Here is an 18,551-nt window from a genome sequence, read left to right on the forward strand (position 1 = left end):
GAAACGGGTATCAAGCTACCTATTGGAAACTGCTCTGAGCTTTGAAAAAAATGTATTATTCCAGCAATAAATTATATCTTGCAAGTCATATAGCATTTATAAAAATATAGCCTATAGAAAAATAGTACCACTGTCTTGGGTCTTTAAATCAATGCACTTACATCTCTCCAATAAAATATACTGCATTGTTTGGATGTTATATTTAATGTTATCCAAAAGAACCAACTTCGGTTGAGCAGAGTCAGGTAAGAGAAAGAACCTCTCACCTACAGAACACCAGCCAACCCCAAAGGATGCAGGAGCACAAAGCCAGAGATAACTTTATAGCGCTCAGGCTTCTTGTGCTGTGCATGTTCCAGATGGAAGGGCCTCATACTGTTGCCCTTTTGTTCTGGTTTAACCAGCTCAAAGGAATTTAGGGGTAACCATGATTTGGGCCATTTGTCTGTAAAGTGATGTTTGCAAATCTCAAATGCTCTCAGACATCATCAGGTCAGATCCAGGAACTGAGAAAGCACAAGACTATGCAAAATCTAAACAGTGGCAAGCTCACCAGGAAATGCCAGACTAGCAGAAAACACACCATGGCTATAATGGGAAATGTAAACAGAGACAGTGGGAATAATGAAGTCAGAAGCAATTGGTATGGGTAAGGGGCAGGCTTCATAGAAGGTCGCCTAGTCCAACACCCTGCTCAAAACAGGACCAATCCCCAATTTTTGCCCCGATTCGTAAATGGCCCCCTCAAGGATTGAGCTCACAACCCTGGGTTTAGCAGGCCAATGCTCAAACCACTGAGCTATCCCTTCCCCCCCATGCTGAATAGAGGGGAATGATCATGTCCCTCAATCTGCTGGCAATGCCCCTACTTATACAGCCCAAAATGCCATTGGCCTTTTTGGCAACAAGGGCATACTGTTGACTCATATCCAGCTTCTCGTGCACTGTAACCCCTAGGTCCTTTTCTGCAGAACTGCTGCCTAGCCATTCTGTTCCTAGTCTGTAGTGGTGCAGGGATTCTTCCATCCTAAGTGCATGACTCTGCACTTGTCCTTGTTGAACCTCATGAGAGGATTGGGCCAAAAGAAATCTGATTTGTCTAGGTCCCTCTTGATACCGGCTGCCAACTAGACATGGAGCCATTGGTCACTACCCGTTGAGCCCGACAATCTAGCCAGCTTTCTATCCACCTCATAGTCCATTCATCCAGCCCATACTTCTTTAACTTGCTGGCAAGAATACTGTGGGAGACAGTGTCAAAAGCTTTGCTAACGTCAAGGAACAACACATCTACTGCTTTCCCCTCATCCACAGAGTCAGTTATCTCATCATAGAAGGCAATTAGATTAGTCAGGCATGACTTGCCCTTGGTGAATCCATGCTGACTGTTCCTGATCACTTTCCTCTCCTCTAAGTGTTTCAGAATTGATTCCTTGAGCACCTGCTCCATGGTTTTTCCAGGGACTGAGGTGAGGCTGACTGGCCTGTAGTTCCCCGGATCCTCCTCCTTCCCTTTTTTAAAGATGGGCACTACATTAGTCTTTTTCCAATCGTCCGGGACCTCCCCCGATCGCCATGAGTTTTCAAAGATAATGGCCAATGGCTCTGCAATCACATCCGCCAACTCCTTTAGCACTCTTGGATGCAGCGCATCCGGCCCCATGGACTTGTGCTCGTCCAGCTTTTCTAAATAGTCCTGAACCACTTCTTTCTTCATAGAGGCTGGTCACCTCCACCCCATGCTGTGCTGCCCAGTGCAGCAGGCTGGGAGCTGATCTTATTTTACATTCAAAGCAGTTTGGGTTTGGTTTGCCTTTTGTGAGGGAGTCAGACCCTGTCAAGATTCCTTCCCCACTCTGAACTCTAGGATACAGATGTGGGGATCTGCATGAAAACCTCCTAAACTTAATTTAACCAGCTTAGGTTAAAACTTCCCCAAGGTACAAACTATTTTACCTTTTGCCCTTGGACTTTCGCTGCCACCACCAAACATCTAACCGGGTTTTTTATTAGGAAAGAGCCATTTGGATACATCTTTCCCGCCCCAAAATGCTCACCAAAACCTTGCACCCCCCCTTCCTGGGGAAGGTTTGGTTAAAAAAAAAAAAACCTCATCAATTTGCATAGGTGACCACAGACCCAAACCCTTGGATCTTAAGAACAATGAAAAAACATTCAGTTTCTTAAAAGAAGAATTTTAACAGAAATAAAAAGCAAAAAGAATCACCTCTGTAAAATCTAACTTTACATTAGATTCAAAACATAGAGAATCCCTCTAGGCAAAAACCTTAAGTTACAAAAAGACACAAAAACAGGAATATCCATTCCATTCAGCACAGCTTATTTTATCAGCCTTTTAAGGAAATCAGAATCGAAGGCATATCTAGCTAGATTACTTGCTAAAATCTAAGACTCCATTCCCGTTCTGTCCCCTGCAAAAGCCTCACCCAGACAGATCCAGACCCTTTGTTTCTCCTCATTGGTCATTGTGGTCAGGGGCCAGCCAGGTTATCCCAGCTTCTTAACCCTTTACAGGTGCAAGGGTTTTTCCTCTGGCCAGGAGGGATTTTAAGGGCCTTTGCCCTTCCCTTTATATTCACGACAGACCCTCTACGCATTGTTAAAGCCACACGGAGCGGGCGGGGAGCCGCTGTCATTGGGGCGGGAGATGAATCACCGCCACCGAGCTGTCTCCTGGCCCAACGCCCTTCCCTGGGCGGCGCTGGCAGCTCCCGCTCCCGCTCCCACGGGCCGGGGCCGGGGCCGCTCTGCTTCCAAGGCAGCGGTGGCACCGCAGGGCACCGCCTGTCCCAGCGCCGAGGGGTTTCAGGCGCGAGAAGCGCCACACCAGCCCGTAGCCGGGGGGACGCGCGGGTCACGGGAGAGCAGCAGCCGCAAGGCCTCAGAGGGCGGGGAAGGCCCCTGCGTCGACCCCACGGGAAGGACACCCCAGGCCGGCTGCGCGAGGCCTGAGCGACCGCCGAGGAGCCCCGCCCGCATCACGACCCCCTCCGCGCGGGACCCCTCCCCCACCTACCGGGGCCGGCCGGGCGCGCGCCTCCAGGGCGAGTCACGTGACACGGCACCGCCCGCCCAGGTGTGACTGCGGGGGGCCGGGGCAGTGACGGAGCGAACGCCACCGCCCGCGCTGACCACGTGGGCGGAGTCCGTCCCCTGCCCGCTGATTAGCTGCAGCGGTCCTGGCCCTGAGGCGGGGTCGCGGCGCCCGGTTCCCGGGCCGGGGGTGCACCCGGAACAGCCCGACTCCAGGAGCCGCCGCCTCTCTACCGCGGCGGATCGGTGCCTGCAGGGCGAGGGCGGGAGGCGTCTGCCCGGCCTGGGTTTAACCGAGTCATGGGGGCGGCGCGGTGGCGCTTGCCTCGGGTCAGCCCCTGGTAACGTGAGCGGAAAACGCTCGCCCGAGCGACGGTGGAGGAGGGACCGGCCCCGCGGCGGCTGGGGAGCGAGAAGAGCGGCGTGGCGCGGGAAAGCTTTTCTCGCGCACCAGCTGCAGGGGGCCCAGTAAAATCTTATTCCCTCGGCCGCCTTGTCTTTCTCCTAGCCTGGGAGCAACGTGGCTAGAACAGCACCGCATCCAGGAGAGCCCTGGCTGAAGGTCATGTCACGTCAGCGTTAAGTCAGAGCTGGTGCGGCCCTAAGCCCCAAAACGCTCAGACTGCCAGATCCCTGACCGAGCAGGCAGGACACGTTCACTGCTTCATGCCCCTATCAAGCCTCCTAACGGGTCTGAATTAGACCATGGCATTCAGAAAGACATCCCATCTTCATTTATAGACTCGCCTCGGAGAAGGAATCTTTCACTTCTCTTGGTAAACGCTTCCAGGGAGGAGTTGTTGTCACAGTTAAAAAATTCGTTATTTCCAGATTGGATTGATGGAGCTTGGTTGGATCTTGCTAGGACCGTGCCTGCTAAATTAAAGAGTTAATTTATAGACTCATCAATTTACTCTTTAACCTTATTTTTGGTAGGGAGAAAGATTGTCCTTACCTCTGTCATTTAAAGGCATGTTTTCCAAACCCTGAATTATAGCTGGGGCTCTTTTCTGAACTGTTTCCAGTCTTTCAATATCTTTCTTAAAAGCTGGATGCCAGAGCCCCTAGGAACAATAGGGCAACTTTCCTAGTTCTGTGCTATATTCCCATTTATATCAGAGCATTGCTCAAGAATCTTATGTTCAGTTAATTATTTCCTATGACTTATATATCCTGTTCAGGATAGAGGCTCTTACATCACATTCTTTATTACTACATGTATGATGCTGCATTGGACTTTATTACAATGCATGTTTGATTACACGCATTTTAATCAAGCAATCCATATAGCGCTAAATGACTTGCCCATATTTGTCATTCCAACTACCTTTCTGTCATATGCAAATTTTACCAGTGACAGGGCAACATTAAAGTTATGAGGGGCCTAAGGTTAATGGGAGGGAAGGGCGTCAGTATGAATTACATATGAAAAAAAGGTTTCAGACTAGCAGCCATGGTAGTCTGTATTCGCAAAAAGAAAAGGAGTACTTGGGGCACCTTAGAGACTAACATTTATTTGAGCATAAGCTTTCGTGAGCTACAGCTCACTTCATCGGATGCATTCAGTAGAAAGTACAGTAGGGAGATTTATATACACACACAGAGAATGTGAAACAATGGGTTTTATCATACATATTGTAAGGAGAATGATCACTTAAGATGAGCTATTACCAGCAGGGCGGGGGGAGAAGGCACTGCGATGGGTACTCGCATGGCCCCACAGTATGCCAACCTTGTTATGGCTGACTTAGAACAATGCTTCCTCAGCTCTCGTTCCCTAATGCCCCTACTTTATTTGTGCTACACTGATGACATCTTCATCATCTGGACCCATGGAAAAGAAGCCCTTAAGGAATTCCACCATGATTTCAAAAATTTCCATCCCACCAGCAACCTCAGCCTGGACCAGTCCACACAAGATATCCACTTCCTGGACACCACGGTGCTAATAAGCAATGGTCACATAAACACCACTCTACATCGGAAACCTACTGACCGCTATTCCTACCTACATGCCTCCAAGCTTTCACCCAGATCACACCACACGATCCATTGTCTACAGCCAAGCTCTATGATACAGCCACATTTCCTCCAACCCCTCAGACAGAGACAAACACCTACAAGATCTCTATCAAGCATTCTTACAACTACAATACGCACCTGCTGAAGTGAAGAAACAGATTGACAGAGCCAGAAGAGTACACAGAAGTCACCTACTACAGGACAAGCCCAACAAAGAAAATAACAGAACGCCACGAGCCATCACCTTCAGCTGCCAACCTCTCCAATGCATCATCAAGGATCTACAACCTATCCTGAAGGACTACCCATCACTCTCACAGATCTTGGGAGACAGGCCAGTCCTTGCTTACAGACAGCCCCCCAACCTGAAGCAAATACTCACCAGCAACCACACACCACACAACAGAACCACTAACCCAGGAACCTATCCTTGCAACAAAGCCCGTTGCCAACTATGTCCACATATCTATTCAGGGGACACCATCATAGGGCCTAATCACATCAGCCACACTATCAGAAGCTCATTCACCTGCGCATCTATCAATGTGATATATGCCATCATGTACCATCAATGCCCCTCTGCCATGTACATTGATCAAACTGGACAGTCTCTACGTAAAAGAATAAATGGACACAAATCAGACATCAAGAATTATAACATTCAAAAACCAGTCGGAGAACACTTCAATCTCTCTGGTCACTCGCTTACAGACCTAAGAGTGGCTATCCTTCAACAAAAAAACTTCAAAAACAGACTCCAATGAGAGACTGCTGAATTGGAATTAATTTGCAAACTGGATACAATTAATTTAGGCTTGAATAGAGACTGGGAGTGGATGGGTCATTACACAAAGTAAAACTATTTCCCCATGTTATTACCCCCTCCCTCACCTCCCACTGTTCCTCAGACGTTCTTGTCAATTGCTGGAAATGGCCCACCTTGATTATCACCACAAAAGGTTTTCTTCCTCCTCCCCTTCCCCCCGCCCTGCTGGTAATAGCTCATCTTAGGTGATCACTCTCCTTACAGTGTGTATGATAAAACCCATTGTTTCACGTTCTCTGTGTGTGTATATAAATCTCCCCACTGTATTTTCCACTGAATGCATCCAATGAAGTGAGCTGTAGTTCATGAAAGCTTATGCTCAAATAAATTTGTTAGTCTCTAAGGTGCCACAAGTACTCCTTTTCTTTTTATATTGAAAAAAATTATGAAGTCAACATTTATCTCCGTACATATTTATGTAAAATTAAGTTTATTCTACTCTCACTACACTCAATTCTTCAATTTTTTTCATAGCTTAGTTGTGACAAAGTCGTAAATGATGTCATTGTAATTCAAAGACCTGGTGATTTCATCCTCAATGCTCAAGACGGACAAAGCACGGCGATGCTCTTGAGTCATAGTGCATCGGTGGACATTTTTTAATCTTGTTAGAAGAGAGAAGGAATGTTCTCCACTACAGTTAGTGATCATTTATGACAAACGCTATAATGCAGTTTCAACATTTGGGAAATACTTTATCACATTGAATTCAGTGATAACTCAGTACATGCAAATACATTTGCTTTCATCCATAGGCGCCGACTCTGTGGGTGCTCCAGGGCTGGAGCACCCACGGGGAAAAATTGGTGGATGCTCAGCACCCACAGGCAGCTCCCCGCGGCCCCCTAGATCACCTGTGCTCCGCCTCCTCCCCTGAGTGTGCCGCCGCTGCTCCGCTTCTCCCCCCCTCCCTCCCGCTCCAACAGCGTGGCAAGCCTGGGAGTGGGGCGGGAGGCGGAAGAAGCGGAGCGGCGGCAGCGCGCTCAGGGGAGGAGGTGGAACGGAGGTGAGCTGGGGCAGGGAGTAATTCCTCTGCCCCCCCCGGCTCACCTCTGTTTCGCCTCCTCCCCTGAGCGCACCGCCACTCCGCTTCTCCCTCCCTCCCTCCCAGGCTTGCCGCGGGGAGGGGAAATGCGGCACGCCCAGGGGAGGAGGTGGGTCGGGATTTGGGAAGGGGTTGGAATGGGGGAGGGGGCAAGGAGGGGGCTCGAGCACCCACCGGCGCCAGCTAAAGTAGGCGCCTATGCTTTCATCATCTTTTCTCTATATATCTGAGTGATGTGAATTCAACGAATTGAAGAAACTCTTTAGTAAAATCTACTGGAAGATCGTCTGGGTACTACTGACACAGACGTTTGATACCTTCACTGACTTCGGAACTTGAAATGTTAGGCGAAAAATTTGTCAGTACACTAAAGGTTTTGTCGATATTTTCCTAAGCCTCGATCCAATGTTCTAACGAGCTCTTCAGTTTGTCAGTGATTGTGATGAAGGTATTCACTCCGAAGGCCTCCTTGTCATTGAATGAGTGAAAAGTTGCATCATCACGTCTTCTGTCTTTTGCGGCATTTGGCTGACTTATACTCATGGTTAGCAGTCCTTGTAGCCCCCTGAATTTCATTCTCATCAAAACTATCCCACATTTGTTGAGGAAGTTCCAAGTTGAAGAAGAAGTTCCAAGACTCCTCATTAGGTTTACAGCAGTGTCCACTGCTGTAAACCTAACCTTGGGCATTTTGCAAACTTAGACCTCACCTGCTAAAATGGCTGAAGTATATCATTCCAGACACATTGCATCACTCTGGATATTCATATCTTTTCTTGTTGCTGACTTTTGAGATTCATCATCCTTGATGCTCTCTAGTGCTTTAAGGATGTTGGGGTATCTCAGAACAACCGCATTCACAGCTTCAGCATTGGCATTCCACCGTGTCCCTGAGAGTGATTTGCACACTAGAAATCCCTTTGGTAGTGAATCTCTAAGAATCGTCCAATGACTGGTTGATGCAGAGAAAAAAACTGTACAATCCTTGGACAAATCCAAAAAAAGAAACTGCTTCAACACAACAAGGTTGAGTGAGTGTGCAGCACATGGTATGTAATCTACCAAAGCATTGTGCTCTTTTATCTTTGCCAGTATCCCTGAATATTTGCCACTCATATTACTTGCATTGTCATAACTTTGGCCATAGCAACGGCTGATGTCAATCCCAGTTTCGGTGAGGAAATCAAGTAGGTACGAGGTAAATTTCTCCCCTGTGAAGGTCATGAAACACTCAACTGGTCGGCTAGGTAGCACATAATGCAAGATGACAGTCAGATGACAGTCACATGTGACACCCCCGATGTTGAGTCGATGGGACACTGAAAAATAACCCAAATCTTTGATCTCATCTACAATGGCTGATAGTCATCTTTGCCAGCAGTGCAATGAATTAATCATAAATAGTCTTTGATAGATATGATGTATGGCCTTTTCCATGATTTGCGTGTTCACTGATATGCTGAGCTAAGAAAGGATCGAACTTAGCTATTAGCTCTCGAACACCAAGGTAACTGCCATTGTGTTTCAATCCAAGAGTCTCATCTGAGCCATGGAATGGCAGACCACGCTCAGCAATCCAAACTATGGATTCAGCTACGCATCTGAGAATGTTCTTCCAATAAACACAAGTTTCCGAAAACTGGTTTTCCATTTGGGTATCAATTTTGCCACTAAATTTCTTTCGGGCATGGTAGCTGCTAACTGACCATGCAGACTGCTCGCTCACTCACTGCATGATTGGTAATGTATGCAGTATTCTTCCAATCACTGAAGCCTTCGCAGAACATTCCCCACTTTTTGGTATCCGAAAACAGGCAACAATGAAAATAGTACGCTTTCTTCTAAGAAGGCGAATAGATGAGCCATTTTTGCTTGCCAATCTGTTCGTTAGGCTTCACATGTTCAAACATTGATTTGGTCAGATAACGATTCCGATTTGCTTTGTCAATGAAAAGTCAGCATCTAGATACTGGCATTTCTGTGGGCCCTACTCAGTCCAACATGCAGTCAGATCTTGAGAAGTCATGTCTCACTTGCCTGGATCATTGGAGAAGGATATTTTTGTATTACTATCACTGGGAAAATCTTCAGAGGAGTGGGGTCAGACTGCAGCTAGAGAAGTCACAGGAGGCTGCTTCTTTTCATCAGGTGCAGGAGCAGCAGGCTCACTTGGGCTGGTATTCGCCTGGACTTCCTCACCACCACCTCCTTAGTGGGAGGAAAAAATATTAGGAGAGAAGGAGTACCTTTCAGCACTACATCTTGCCTTTGCCGTCTTTCTTTGGCCTCCTTCAATTTCTGCCATCCTCCTTTCTTCGACATGGTTTTTGTTGTCCAGTGTAGGCCTTCTGTGTACAAAGTTCAATATTGCATGGGCCCACAAACACTTACTTAGCCCACAAAGATAAAATCACAACCATCATAAACTGAATTCACAATCTTGATGGATTAATTTGTACAAAGCAATATCTAATGAGAAAAAAAATTTCTGATGGCCACACTACTGTCACTCAGTTGTTACTTCAATATGGAATGGAGGGCCTAAAAATAGGAGGGCCTAAGGTAGGACCTAAAAATAGGAGGATCCAAGGCTAAAGACTTATTAGCCTATGGGTTAATCCAGCCCTGACCAGTGGTGACTTTATATTTTCTTCCAGATCACTGACAAAGATATTGCAAAACATTGGGCCAAGAACAGTTCTCTTGGACTCCACTAGAAACAGCCCTATTTGATAATGACTATACATTAACAATTATGTACTGAGTTCTATCAGTTAATCAGTTAATTGCTTTTATAGTTGCCTTGATCCACCAAATCTGTAATTGTATCAAAAAAATCAAGTTTGCTTTTCCGTAAACCTATTTTTAGTAAAACAATGTGGACTGGCATTGCTGATGCTAGCAACCTTTATTTAATTCTTTGATTAAATCCTGTATCAGCTGTTCCATGATTTTGCCCAGGATTTATGTCAGGCTAACTGAACTAAACTTAGCTGGGTCATTCCACTTACCTTTTAAATAAACATATTAGCAAAATATTAGCTTTTTTTCCTTGCAGTCTTCTGAACTTCCCCAATTTTCCAAGATTTATTGAAAATAGACATAAATGACACACATTTCCTCAGCCAATTTGTTTAAAATGCTTGGGCACAAATTTAGTCCTGCCTATTTAAACATGTTAAACATTAACAGATGCTTTTACTTCATTCTTAGTTACAGTGGGAATAGAAAGTATTCCGTTGTTGCTGTAGTATGTGAATACATAATCCACACTTTTCAAATATTAAATATTTATTGAACGCTTCTGCATATTAGGACAATTTTATCTACAGCTAATAACAGCCATACATCATTATTTCTTGTGTCCGATATCTTAAAAAATTCCTTTATTGTCCTTTACCCAACAGATTTTTTCATTGATACTTTTAGCTTCCCCTTATTAACTGTCTACTCATTTAATAACTTCTAATTAATACCTACTGACATCAACTTTCCCTTTTTAACTGCTGCTTTCACTTCTCTTCTTAACCAGGATGTTTTCTTAAGCCAAAGAAGCCTTCGTTCATGATTGCAGAATTGTGGCTTTTGTGGCATCTAGAAAAATGTTCTTAAATAATTCCCAATTACTCACATTTTTCTGTTTAAATTTTCCTCCCAATCAATGTTGTTCAATTGTTTTCTGCTTTGGGAAACTGGCCATTTTACAGCATTTATGTGTTTTACTAATTGGGTTTGTATTCTTTTTTCACACACATAGCCAGATTGTGATCACTTATACCTAGACAACCATTGCCCAAGTCACAATGCTTACACTGTTTTTAGCACCGGACTCCGAGTCTCACTGCCACAGGTTTTAAAACACATTGTAGACATAATCTTACAAAACTTTAGAAAGCTGTCTGTCATACATACACACCCCTATACCTTTTAGCTGTGTGTTTGCACAGGTGCTCAGCACAATGGGGTCCTGCTCCATGACTGGGGATCCTATCATAGAATCATAGAAGATTAGGGTTCGAAGAGACCTCAGGAGGTCATCTAGTCCAATCCCTTGCTCAAGGCAGGACCAGGACCAACACCAGCTAAATCATCCCAGCCAGGGCTTTGTCAAGCTGGGCCTTAAAAACCCCTAAGGATGGAGATTCCACCACTTCCCTAGGTAACCCATTCCAGTGCTTCGAATGCATCCGATGAAGTGAGCTGTAGTTCATGAAAGCTTATGCTCAAATAAATTTGTTAGTCTCTAAGGTGCCACAAGTACTCCTTTTCTTTTTTGCGAATACAGACTAACACGGCTGCTACTCTGAAACCGTCCTAGTGAAATAATGTGTGCTAATATCCAACCTAGACCTCCCTCACTGCAACTTGAGACCATTTCTCCTTGTTCTGTCATCTGCCAGCACTGAGAACAGCCGAACTCCATCCTCTTTGGAACCCCCCCTTCAGGTAGTTGGAGGCTGCTTTCAAATCCCCTCACTCTTCTCTTCTGCCCAGTTCCCTCAGCCTCTCCTCATAAGTCATGTGCAACTGCAATACAAATATCATATACTCAGAGAGTTATATAACCTACTGTTTTAGTATTTTAAAAAGATTTTTCTAACATAAATTTGGAACAGAGCCATAGAGAATGTACAGTGAGAATTAAAGAGTCTGGGCAACTAGTATGTTACTCTCCATCTACTCCCATTCCTTTTAAATAATTTTATTTGGCTAGACTCTGCCCAAGATAGAGTGAATCATGTTTACTGCCATCATCTTTATAACAGTAGAAATGTGCCATATGTCATGACACCAATCTAATTATCTTGAACACACTTGAAACATGCTACAGACTCATTATGTTGACCTGTGGCACTGCCACAGCTAACCAAATTTCATAAGGCAAGTAATTTAAGAAGTGTCATTTTTTGAGAGAGCAATGCTGTAAGTGAAATATTTTTTTTGGTACTTAAATTACATCCTCTCATCTGTTTTTTTAAAATATATTAAATATATTGATTTCCTTGATAGCATTAATTTGAATAGAATAAATGGAGTTTGATAAGCATGCATTAAACTCTGCCCATATTCAGTGTAAATCATTGTTATATAACTGTTTAACGCTTTACAGTGTTTTTCTTTTACTTTACAAACATTTAAGCTTCACACCACTTGTGCAAAGTAGGTAAGTGTTATACAGAGGAGTCAAATGAGACAGAGGTTCAGTAAATTGGCTAAGGTCATCTAGTGAATGATAACATTAGAACAGTAACATGAGAACAAGAACAGAACCCAAACATGCTGAGTCAATTCCTCACCTCCTGTCTCCCTTCAGAGCACTAAACAGGACTGTGGGAAGAAAAATCATGTTTTAAAAATAACCATATATTGCATGAATTCCATGTGGGGTAATTATATTTCATATGGAGGCAGCTTATCCTGTATCTGACTACTGTGGACTAGCCTGCACTTTCTGTGCAGCATGTGGTGCTAGTCAAACACAGGATACCATACGAGACAGACCACAGGTGGGATTCAATATAGCAATTCATATGTTCCTATTATGGCTACCTAAAGTACCACCCCAATCTCAATTGCAGAATTATTTCTTCAGCTCCTCTTGTAAAAACAGTCATGTTGTATTGCTGGCATGTTCCACACAGAGATAGCTGCACTTAAGTAGTGCATGCCAGTTCTGTTTCCTATACAACACCCTGATAATGATCTTACACTTTTCTCTGTAATGTATTGTGAATTAATGTCATTATTTTGTTTTATTAATAACTTTACATTTTGCAGAGAGCACTATTTGCATATTTTAGTAATGAGGTTGCTAAACATGCACAAACTTTCATAAGTAGAACAAATCTTCTTATAAGCTCTATATAGTAGAGATATGGTACTGATTTCTGATATGGATAAAGCAGAACTAAATCCTGCTCAATAACTTACTAAAACTGCTCCCTGTTCAAATGTATTTTGGACACTGTTGCTGTCTCATTTTAGGTATGCTGCTTATCCACTACAACATAGCTAACACCTCTAAAAAGTTACCCAAGATAGATAAAAATGTCACACCTTTAAAGACCACTATCTTGGGACTTTTCAGGACTTGAAATAGATGCTGCATTTTATTGGACACTATTGGGAATCTCCCTTTATCAGTGGTAGAAAGCTCTTATATCTAGTCCTGAGATATCAGACCTTAAACCTGTCACAGAAATAAAGACTGAATTATGTCTGTCCCATGCTGTAGGCCAGTGCAAGTTTTTTGAGAAATATCTCATATAGGGGAGAGAAAAACATTTTTGTGGCTCATTGATTTCAAATGAACAGCATCACTTTGCAGTTGCCCAGAAGTTTGGAAGTTGCAGCTATTCCAATGAAGATGGATAGTGTGTGGGATACCTCCAGGTGATCAACAGAAGTTTGTATAATAAATAAGGGTGTTCTCATACAGGTTTCACAATGTGTATTTTATGAATTTATTTTGAAACTGTTCTGATTGGGTGCAGAGGGTTTGTGTGACTAAAAATGGTATAATCTTTAACTCCATCCTGATACAATGGGCCAGTAATCTCACGGACAGAAGGCAACATCCTCCATCTGTAGTTATCACATATATTATGCGGTGACTGACTCCATCATTAATCCTTAGTTTTCTGGCAAAAACATTTTATTAAACCAAAAAATATAAGCAGGGGGATTTAAGGAAAAAGATCCCCTGGACCAGTAGTTCTGCACATTATGAAAAGGACTGACTGCCTCTTCACAGCATGGGTGTCCCACAGATGTCTTTCCTATTCACAATTGCACAGAACACCTCCCCCTCTAATAACTGTGGCAACTACTGTAATCACATAAAAAAAGAATTAGGAAAATACTTATGCATTTTGTACTATATTTAATGTGATGCATTTTGCTTAATTAGGCTGATTGATCCTCCTTGTTTCCAGCTGCTTTTATAGGCATCCAGGCTCTTTGCAAAGAAGTGGTAGATGCAGAAGCAGCTGGAAAAAGGGAACAAAATCATCCTGTGCCCAGACAGCTCTCTTGTGCCAATTAGTAATTGGACCTCAGACAACAGTTTGGGAATTGCTGCCACTGGGAATTCTCCCAACTGCTCCAGGAAAAACAAAACAAAACAAAACCCTCAAAATTAAATTCAGGCTAAACAGGCCGAGAGATTCCCTTTGCACTCCTGTCCTTCCTTTTGTTCAAAGGAAAAGCAAGCACACACTAAAATCTCTTGCCTAAACAATGTATTTTTTAAAAGGGAGACATCTGAAGTTAGCAGGCAAAAACAAACAAAAAAACCCTAGTTGTGTTTTTGGTAGCAGGAAAGCACACTTACCCTTAACCTTACCTGTCATACCTGGCTGTCCTGCTTTGTTCTTTGCAGACCTCACAGTGACATTTACAAGATATATCTCTTCAGATATAAGGATTATTGTCAATTTCACTTCACTGCCTTCATAACAAGAATAGAGTGGCAGGCACAGTGGTGAAAAGTTTTTGGAGCACTTGAGATTAGATGGGAAAATGGCAGCCTGGTTTGTTACTTGTTTCATAGTAAATATGTGTGTTGGAACTCTATTTATTTAAAGGACATTACCAGGACAATGTGACTTGTTAATATACATCTTTAAGGGAGGTAAAATTGTTGGCAGACTGTACTAACCTTAGAAGAGTCTTCAGCTTTTTCAGTGTAGGCCTTGTAGCATATGAAGCAACTTAGGACAAAGACAACGGAAAATATCAAAAAAATTTACTACTATAAAACTATGAGAGACACTTATCAAGTATCTCACCTAGACTGATGAATCAATTAAACAGATTTTAGATACTTAAAGCTTAGCTTTTCTGTAGTGCCATGTCATATTTGTTTTCTCTCCCTACTCCCCAAAATATTTAGTTTTATTTCATGTTTGGGTCCTCGCACAGCTAAATACAACTGAATTATTTTTCCACTAACTTTTTGAAAAACAAATACTTGATCTGATTTATGGAACAAGTATGAATCAGAACTAAATTTAAGCAGAAAGATATGCCTTTCTAACTTGTAATAAAACATACGTAATAATAATACCTACATTTCATACATAGAGAGATAGATACACTGATAAAAACTGTGTGTGTATGTGTGTATGTATATATATATATACACACACACACACACGAGTTTTTACTAGTGTATAATATATATATTTTATCATCACACTTAACATATAAAACATTTTAACATATAACTGTACAAACATTAATCAATCTTAATACTCCTAAGAGGTAGATGGGTAAGATTATTATCCCCATTTTTCAATATTTCTTTTGTACATATATCTCGAGTACTAAATAACCAAGAAAAACTGGTTTGCAAAACAGTCTTTTATTGTATCCGTGCCACACATACTAGTGAAAAATAACACTCCTATAAAAAAAAGAAAAGAAAAAAGAATGCTACCTTTTCCACAACGTTTTTGTTTTAAATAAAGCTTCAAGTACTTTTACATACGTACAAAAAAAAAAATTCTGATCTATCTGCCTCCAACAGGCCACCACAACACACAGTAGATAAAACACAGTGGTTACAAATGTCTTTTGTTATTTCTGTGGCAAGGCAAATGGAGGGAAATGTTTCTATGAAAAAATACTGTGTGCGTAAGAAATTGTCACAATTTTATTTCACATGGATACAAATGATTATACTTAAATCTGAGGCCCTGGTGGCTTGAAATTATATAACAAAATAGAAAAATGGAAAACTAATATCCCCTACACCCTGTTTTAAAGGCAGGCACTACCAAGATTAAGGAGACCACAGTGTTGGTAGAGGATAATTACTGTACAAGCCGTATAGCTATAATTACCTTCAGACTAAAATAAAATGCTACAGTCCTTCTAAGGCATAAACAATAATGTCTGCAAATAATATGTACACATCATACATATTTAAAACAAGACATAATATAAACAATAATGAACAGTATATACATATGTCTCAAATTTTCTTCACGGTCTTCAAATACAATTTTACTACACAAGTGATGCAGCAACATATATATATAAATGTACTTGTAACTCTACAGTAAAGTTTTAACTTTTAGTGCTTTTATAGCACATCAGTGTAAACAGTTTTACTTGGCTTTGTTTTATATTTTAAAACATTCCTTGTTGTATTTTCAAGATTTAAAGCAATTTTTCTAATTCTTCCTTTTCACAGAAAACGAAGATTCTGGATGCTGTTTAATCATAAATAATTCATAAAATTAAATACATTCACTAAAAAATAACCTACAAAGTAAAAAAATGAAAAATAGATATTTATTGAAAGGGAAAAGAGAACCATTTCCCCAAGTAGAGCTCTGGTGGCTGAATATTCAGTGCGTTTTGATATATTTTAAATTGCTATTGCACTATAACACCCCTTTCTTTGAAATTCTTTGGGTGTGCTTCCCTGTTCTACCTAAATTAGTTTGATAAAACACACAAACCAATAACCAAGGGCCATGGTTGCTGTAGGAGTGAAGCCTTTAGAATTAGTATCACTCTTCTGCGATACTTCTCTTTAAGAAAAAAAAACAGTCATTAGTTATGTGTGTGCCTTGCACTTTTTATGTAAATACAGTTCACATTGCTGGTCTCATTTGTCCTCGTTTAAGGAAAAAAAACTGAGTTCTGATAAATTCAGCTCACTTTGAAAATCTCTGTCCATTTCTTTTCAAAATATTTCCTCATGTTGTGGCCAGCCCTGCCTATGTCAGAATCATCTTCATTAAAGGTTTCACAGTTGTCAAAAACAAGCCTGATGTCTAGAGAAAATGCTTCAGGATTAGAGTACCTGAAAGAACAGAGAGGGTAAGGTTTTTTTTGGAACACTGAGAATCCTGGGGAAAAAAACCAACAACCTACATACATCAGAAGGGAATGTAAAAATATAAATTAATGTACAGGTGACCATGAAATATTCAGTATATACTGTATATCTCAGTTATAATTTTGACATTTCTAGTTTTAATATTAACTAATTCCAGGAAAATAGTCTTTAGAGCAAAGAAGATAATTTCTATTTTTGTTTTTGATGTTTGCGGAAAGTAGTCTAGAAGGGAGAATTCCAAGTCTATACTAGAACCAACACCAATTTTCAACTAACACTCTTCCCTCAATAGTTTTCTGGTTAAAATAATAAGGAATTATTCCCATTTTACTTCTCCCTTATTTGGCTGCATCACTGACTGTTTTAAATGGACTAAAGAGTTCCGTTTATTTTTCTTGTGATAGCAATCTGTGCAGTATACAGACCCATCTGGGTATGTCTACATATCAAAGAAAAACCTGCAGCTAGCCTGTGCCAGCCAATTGGGGCTCCTGGGCCTCAAGCTGCGGATGGAAGGGTACCAGAGCCCGAGCCCAGAAATCTACACAGCAATGAAACAGCCCCACACAGCCCAAGCCCCGCAAGCCTGAATTGGCTGACAAGGGCCAGCCATGGGTTTTTCGTTGCTGTGTAGACATACCTCATGTAATGTAAAAGATTGTCCCATTGAGTAACTGGAGGGTTACAACAGCATTGCTTTATATTTCTGTGAGTGTGAGAATGAGAAGGGGTGAGGGAGTGAGAAAAAACAAATGTCCCAACTATACATCTGGATGCCTTCAATAAAATGGATTGGATGTTACTAAACTAAAATGTAAATGCAATATTATAAATTATCATATGCAAGTCTTGTCTTACACTTACTGCTCTCACAGTGTGCCAAATCCTGAGCTAGACTAAGCAATGGAAAGAAGTTACTCACTTTGTGCAGTAACGATGGTTCTTCAAGATGTGTCTTTCTATAGTTAGCTCCACTATAGATGTATCTGTGTCCCTTTGCTGCTGATCAGAGAACTTCAGTTACAGTGTCCATTAGGCCTGCACATGCACTGTCTCTCCTTGTGCTGTGCCACTAAGCTAGTCAGCATGTGGGAGCTAACCCTCCCCTCAGTTCCTTCTCTACCGCAGAGTCATTGACAAGAATTCCGAATAGAGGGGAGGATGGCAGGTTGAGGAGCACCCATAGGAACACAAATCTCAAAGAACCATCGTTACTGCACGAGGTGAGTAACAACTTCTTCAAGTAGTGTCCCTATGGGTGCTCCACTTTAGGCTACTCCTGAGCAGTACCTCTTCCGGAGAGCTGGGACTTTGGAGTCAAGTCAATTACAGATGACAGCATTGTGGAGTTGAAGATGGCATCGAAGGTGGAGTTCCCAGTGATTGCATAATGTTCTGCGAAGATGTGGACGGACACCCATGTCGCCACTCTACGGATCTCTGAGATGGTGACATTCTTGAAAAAGACAACGGATGAGGAGATCGACCTTGTGGAGAGTGTATGAATAGTATCTGGAGAGGTCATAGTGCAAACTTGGTAATGGTGTCTGATACAGTTTAAGCTCACTTGGAGCTCTTTGGGCTAATATTGCTGAGCCCTTGGCTCTTTCCAAGATGGACAGGAAAAGCCAGGGAGACTTCCTGGAAACCTTCGTACTGTCCAGATAGAAGGCTAGGGCTCTCCTGATATCTAGTGTATGTAATACAACCTTCCTGTTATCTCGGTGACACCTGGGGTAGAAGGTTGGAAG

General features: G+C 42.2%; 2 protein-coding genes across 4 annotated transcripts in view; both read right to left on the reverse strand.

Annotated features, from left to right (window-relative positions):
- WDSUB1 (WD repeat, sterile alpha motif and U-box domain containing 1) overlaps window positions 1–3,247 on the reverse strand; it is a 64,280-nt gene extending 61,033 nt beyond the window's left edge. The window contains exon 1 of one of the 3 annotated variants that reach the window (XM_043505157.1): window positions 3,056–3,247. The gene's annotated coding sequence lies outside the window, so the exon portion shown is untranslated. Of the gene's footprint in view, window positions 1–3,037 lie in introns of all 3 variants that reach the window. The other 2 variants (XM_043505158.1, XM_038422136.2) reach the window with 2 other exon arrangements.
- Window positions 3,248–15,293: 12,046 nt separating this feature from the next.
- The window catches only part of BAZ2B (bromodomain adjacent to zinc finger domain 2B), a 181,806-nt gene continuing 178,548 nt past the window's right edge, over window positions 15,294–18,551 (reverse strand). Inside the window, 1 exon segment of the mRNA XM_038422039.2 lies at window positions 15,294–16,764. Coding sequence (XP_038277967.1) covers window positions 16,611–16,764 — 154 coding nt within the window. The 3' untranslated portion in view covers window positions 15,294–16,610.

The sequence above is a fragment of the Dermochelys coriacea genome, chromosome 11, assembly GCF_009764565.3.
Source record: "Dermochelys coriacea isolate rDerCor1 chromosome 11, rDerCor1.pri.v4, whole genome shotgun sequence".
In the NCBI taxonomy this organism is placed as follows: domain Eukaryota; kingdom Metazoa; phylum Chordata; order Testudines; family Dermochelyidae; genus Dermochelys; species Dermochelys coriacea.